We start from the raw sequence: 6,189 nt of genomic DNA, 5'->3' as shown, positions 1-6,189 counted from the left end.
AGAGAGCCGCTATATTTCTACACTCACTCCAGAGAGCCACTATAGTTCCACACTCACTCCAGAGGGCCGCTATATTTTTACACTCACTCCAGAGGGCCACTATAGTTCCACACTCACTCCAGAGGGCCACTATATTTCTACACTCACTCCAGAGGGCCACTATATTTCTACACTCACTCCAGAGGGCCACTATATTTCTACACTCACTCCAGAGGGCCACTATATTTCTACACTCACTCCAGAAGGCCACTATATATTTCTACACTCACTCCAGAGGTCCAATATATTTCTACACTCACTCCAGAGGGCCACTGTATTTCCACACTAACTCCAGAGGGCCACTATATTTCTACAGACTCCTGAATTATTATTTGCTATTTTTGCTAAGGATTTGAGTATTTCAGGATTTGCTAATCCTGAAAAGTAGGTCTAACATTTTTATTACATTTATTTATACTTATGTTAACTTAAAACAAACTTATTTAAATTAAAATGCATTGGACATAAAAAGACAATTGAAATTGTTTTTTTTTTATTCATAGTTTTTTATTGTTCATACCAGTAGCAGTTGGTCACAACATACAATATCTCGCCTATGGGAGAACATAAAAATGAGGGGGTACAAACATTTTTAGTTTTTTCCCTAGAGGACAACCTCCTACCAACCACCCCCCCCCCCCCCCCCCCCCCCCCTCCGCCTGACAATGACAGAATTTAAATTGTAATTATGCTACTAATATTGACCATTATAGATTAAAGCGGGTCATGTTTGCATGTTTGGAATAACAGCTGAAATCAATAATATAACAGTATTCCAATATTAACCTGCCGGCCACATAAGTGAACACGGGGGCCGCATGTGGCCCCTGGGCCGCCGTTTGCCCATGTACTGTATGATCTAACCTAAGTACATTTCCGTCCATTCCTCATCCACTCAGGTGCGAGCTATGCTCCAGACTATGAGGTGGTTCGAGTGGACGTGGGTAGGACTGTTGTTCAGTGATGATGATGCTGGCCGTGACGCCGCCCGATTGTTCCAGTCTGGCCTGGACCAGTCTGGTCTGGGTTGTGTGGCTTATTCAGAGGCTCTGCCCTTCCACAATGACCTGGATAAACTTCAGAGGATCGTCACAGTGATGAAGACGTCCACAGCTCGTGTGGTCATTATGTTTGGATACGGGCCCTATATGTATAATGTCTTGGATGAGGTTTGTGTTACTATACATCTGTGGAGGATGTTAATTTAGGGATTCATAATTAGAAGAATCTAAAATGAGAATGTATTGACAAGCCTTTCATTTCTTTCGAAACGATGAACAGGTGGTTAAGCAGAATGTGACAGGTCTACTATGGATCTTCGCTGCCACTTCAATTTGGTGGGGAGAAGGTTTCCAGTATCCTCACTACCTGCCGTACCTGAGAGGCACCCTGGGTTTTGCCATCCGTCGTGGAGAGATGCCAGGTTTCAAAGACGACTTGTTAAAAATACGTCCTGACAATGACCATGAGGATAACATAGTAAATATTTTTGTTTAATTTGATTGTATATTTATTTAATTGTATGTTTTTAAATGTCTCAATGAATTGAATACACAGGACCACAATGGACACAAGCCCTTAGGACATTTTGTGTTATCCTTTTTGCACCATTGTATAATTGTACCACTGTATTATCTGCAAACTGTGAATGAAGTGAATAATCAATACATTAATCAATTCATTGTATTTACCGATTTACTTATGAATTAATTGTGTTCTTTCAGGTGAGGCAGTTTTGGGAACGCACATTTCAGTGTAAATTTTCACCCCTTCCACCAGAGTGGGTGGACGCTGGTGGAAGGGTGTGTACTGGACAAGAGGACATGGGAACGGCAGAAACTACCCTGTTGGATGTGTCTGACCTCAGGGGAGATTATAATATATACAAGGCTGTGTATGCTCTGGCCCACGCCCTCCATGACATGTTGCAGTGTGTGCCAGGAAGAGGGCCTTTCCCTGGACACAGCTGTGCCAGTTTGCAGACAATACAGCCATGGCAGGTGGGATATTTATTCAGTTAACCTGTAGGATTATCTGTAGGATTATTTTTATTTATTGTTTATATGCGCATTTAAAAACACCACATTTGAAAAAAAACATATTATTGGGTTGTGCAGGTGAGACAGTCTAGTTTATAACAGTTTATAAAGTTAATCTCACCATATTTCAAATAAATTATAACAATCAAAACAATCAAACGTGAATTACACAGTATAAATGAAAAAAAAATACATATTAATAGAAAAATATGTATGTGTATTGTGTAGGTGTCACGGTGTGAATCAAGAGGGTTAGGACCCAAACGCAGGACAAAGCCAGAGAGGCAGAGCAGTCGAAATTGCAGGCGGTTTGTTCATCAAAATCCATACACGAGGAGAACACAAGTGCAAAGGAAACTCCAACTGGAACTAAGACACAAGGAAAACAATATAACAAAATCATAGGAAAATAGTAAGGTAAAGCACTAACTAAATACAGAACGTGTCACGGAACATGACCGTAGTTGTAAGAGTGGAAGACATTTAATTGCTAGATTTGATCATCAAATGGATTCTAAGCTTACAATTATTTATTGAATAAGACTTTGATGAGATCACAGTAGGCCTATATCTTTTTCAAATGTAGAATAATAAGGAAAACTATTGTATGAAATTATTCCTCATAGAATAATATTAAGGAAAATGTCATTGAAACATTTGACAGAACCCGGATGCCAGCTCAGTTTTGTGTAGACATGCCCTCATCTCTGGTCCTACATTGCAGAGTGCATAATCCGGCAACGGCATGAGACCGGCAGCAGCCGGAGTAGGTGGATGGATTAGGACAGCTCCGTTCTGCTGCTCTGGTCCATTCGGCAGCCGCGGTCCAGCCGCCGCAACTGCCGGTAACAGCCGTGGCGCTGCCAGGGAGCGGGGGGGTGGAGGAGCAGCATGTACCGGGGGATTATGTCACTCCGCTTCTAGCAGCAGCTGCCAGGGAAACTGGGGGGATTATGACACTCGACTGCCGCTCGCTTCTACGGCCGTGCGTTTGGTCCGACATGCGTTGCGTCGTGCTTGCGGTTATGGTTAGGGTAAAGGTTTGGGGTAGAGTGTTAGACTGATGCCGCCGAGAAACACTACCCACTGCCGCTGGTGTTCCGCGGGAGATACGCTGCCAGAATATGCACTCGCACTCTCTCCTACATTGAAGAGGCTGGCTTTTGAAGGTGGTCTGTATAGGGGGCAGGTGGCAATCACATGTTCTTCTGAAGGTGGTCTGTATAGGGGGCAGGTGGTAATTGCATGTTCTTCTAAAGGTGGTCTGTATAGGGGGCAGGTGGTAATTACATGTTCTTCTAAAGGTGGTCTGTATAGGGGCAGGTGGTAATCACATGTTCTTCTGAAGGTGGTCTGTATAGGGGGCAGGTGGTAATTACATGTTCTTCTAAAGGTGGTCTGTATAGGGGCAGATGGCAATCACATGTTCTTCTGAAGGTGGTCTGTATAGGGGCAGGTGGCAATCACATGTTCTTCTGAAGGTGGTCTGTATAGGGGGCAGGTGGTAATTACATGTTCTTCTAAAGGTGGTCTGTATAGGGGCAGATGGCAATCACATGTTCTTCTGAAGGTGGTCTGTATAGGGGCAGGTGGCAATCACATGTTCTTCTGAAGGTTGGTCTGTATAGGGAGCAGGTGGTAAATTACATGTTCTTCTGAAGGTGGTCTGTGGGGACAGGTGGTAAATGTTCTTCTGAATGTGGTATGTTAAATAAAATATGCGTTTACCGCTGTGTCTTCTTGTCTAGAAATGTGGTCATGCCTCTCTTCATTATGCAATAGTCACACAAGATGCAGAAGTCTTCCTCACTCCTAATTCTCAACAAATGTGGGTGACATTATGAATTTGGTTTTGTTCAAAGGCAATGCATAATGTATGGGGTAGAGCACATGTTTTAGTAATGAGGCTGGTGGCGGAAGATGGCAACTCAGCAACGGGAACACCCTTGCACAATGCTTAAATCTCCAAATAGTGTGTAGCGTGACTTGGGCACATAATAGGACCCTTAAGTATGTTTTGAAAGTCTCTTGCTCTTCATGATTCTGCTCATCACCATTTCTAGCTTCTCTATTACCTGGAAAAGGTCAACTTCACCACATCTGGTGGTGATCGTGTATACTTTGATGAGAATGGTGATGCTTTACCAATCTTCGATATATTGAACTGGGCGTGGCTCCCTGATGGAAGCACAAATATTCACAACGTAGGTGTAGTCAAGATGACAGCCTCCGGAGATGAAGAACTCACCCTCGATGAAGACAGAATCTTCTGGAACTTTCAATCCGCAAAAGTAATTTCAGCTTTCTAAAATGTTGAGCTCATGATGTGAATGGAATTTATATTTAAACTGATTATTTTTACTTTCCTCTGCAGCCTCCTCGTTCAGTGTGCAGTGAGAGCTGTTCTCCAGGAACCCGAGTGGCCAGAAGGAAAGGAGAACCTGTCTGCTGCTATGACTGTATTGCTTGTTCTGAAGGAGAGTTCAGCAATGAGACAGGTAGGGATACATAATGTATACAGTATATGTACAGAAGGTTATAAGAATATACGTGAGTGTCCCTTTAATCTTGTCCTATTTGTTAGACTCTACAGAGTGCACCGTGTGTCCAGAAGACTTCTGGTCCAGTCCCCAGTGTGACCACTGTGTCCCTAAGAGCATTGAGTTCCTGTCCTACCATGAGGCCCTGGGGATCTCCTTAACAACCATCTCATTGCTAGGAACATTTGTCTGTGCTATTGTCCTGGGGATCTTTGCTTATCATAAAGAGACGCCAATGGTCCGCGCCAATAACTCAGAACTCAGCTTCCAACTCTTGCTTTCACTCAAACTATGTTTCTTGTGCTCACTCTTTTTCATTGGTCGTCCCAGACTCTGGACTTGTCAGCTGAGGCATGCAATATTTGGGATCAGCTTTGTGCTGTGTGTCTCCTGCATCCTGGTAAAGACTATGGTGGTGCTGGCTGTGTTCAAGGCCTCCAAGCATGGTGGTGCAGACATCATTAAGTGGTTTGGTCCTATGCAGCAGAGAGGAACAGTTCTGATTCTTACTTCAATCCAGGCAATAATCTGCACAGCCTGGCTTGTGTCTGCCTCACCAACTCCTCATAAAAACACACAATACTATTCTGAAAAGATAGTCTATGAGTGTAATGTTGGATCACCAGTTGGTTTTGCGGTGTTACTAGGTTATATTGGCTTACTAGCACTCCTCAGTTTCCTCCTAGCATTCATGGTAAGGAATCTTCCAGACAACTTCAATGAAGCTAAGTTAATTACTTTCAGCATGTTGATCTTCTGTGCCGTGTGGATAGCGTTCATACCAGCATATATCAGCTCTCCAGGCAAATATGCAGATGTAGTGGAGGTGTTTGCTATTTTAGCATCTAGTTTGGGCATTTTGGTGGCTCTGTTTGGACCAAAGTGTTATCTAATAATTTTGAAACCTGAGAGAAACACTAAGAAGTCCATCATGGGTCATGCCACCAAGACGTAGAAGCAGACATTTTTAACCAATTAACTGCTCGTGACGGAACGTTCCGCCAGTTGGAATCCAACCGGCAACTTCTATTGGCCTAACGTTCCGTCTGATAAGCTTAATTATTGATACCAAACCGGATCGCTTTGCTTCTTTAGTGATCCTAGACCGGATCGCGCATCCTCGCTACCGTTCACCTCCCTTTATACAGGCTGACTAAAAAGCTAACTCGAAATCTACGGAGCTCTCCACACTGCGCAAAAAGCATGGAATACAGATGATATTACAATACGTGTATTGGATATATATATATATATTGCTGATAACCTTGTTATTAATGGTCTGTTTTCTACCATATTAAACTACATCTAGTCATACTTCCACTGAGCCAACCATAGACAACAATCATACTTCAGCTGAGCCAACCATAGCCAACAGTCATACTTCCACTGAGCCAACCATAGCCAACAGTCGGACTTCCACTGAGCCAACCATAGCCAACAGTCATACTTCCACTGATCCAACCATAGCCAACAGTCATACTTCCCCTGGTGTCGAACACTGGCACCGTCAACTCGGCATATGCGTAGCACGGCTTGGGTGTGGCAAGTCGTGCGATTGCCACATATGTGAC

General features: G+C 43.4%; 1 protein-coding gene across 1 annotated transcript; it reads left to right on the top strand.

Annotated features, from left to right (window-relative positions):
* Nucleotides 1–947: 947 nt before the first annotated feature.
* On the top strand, nucleotides 948–5,573 carry LOC308336500 (extracellular calcium-sensing receptor-like; the record flags this gene model as incomplete). The annotated part of the gene is made up of 5 exons (XM_080793866.1): nucleotides 948–1,155; nucleotides 1,819–2,039; nucleotides 4,142–4,369; nucleotides 4,453–4,576; nucleotides 4,663–5,573. The coding sequence occupies 5 exons, from the start codon at nucleotides 948–950 to the stop codon at nucleotides 5,571–5,573; spliced, it is 1,692 nt and encodes a 563-aa protein (XP_080649992.1).
* Nucleotides 5,574–6,189: the final 616 nt, after the last annotated feature.

Source organism: Protomyctophum bolini (assembly GCF_963924005.1).
Source record: "Protomyctophum bolini genome assembly, chromosome: 21".
NCBI lineage: Eukaryota > Metazoa > Chordata > Actinopteri > Myctophiformes > Myctophidae > Protomyctophum > Protomyctophum bolini.
Note: the sequence above shows the minus strand (reverse complement) of the source record. Positions and strands in the feature narration are given on the sequence as shown.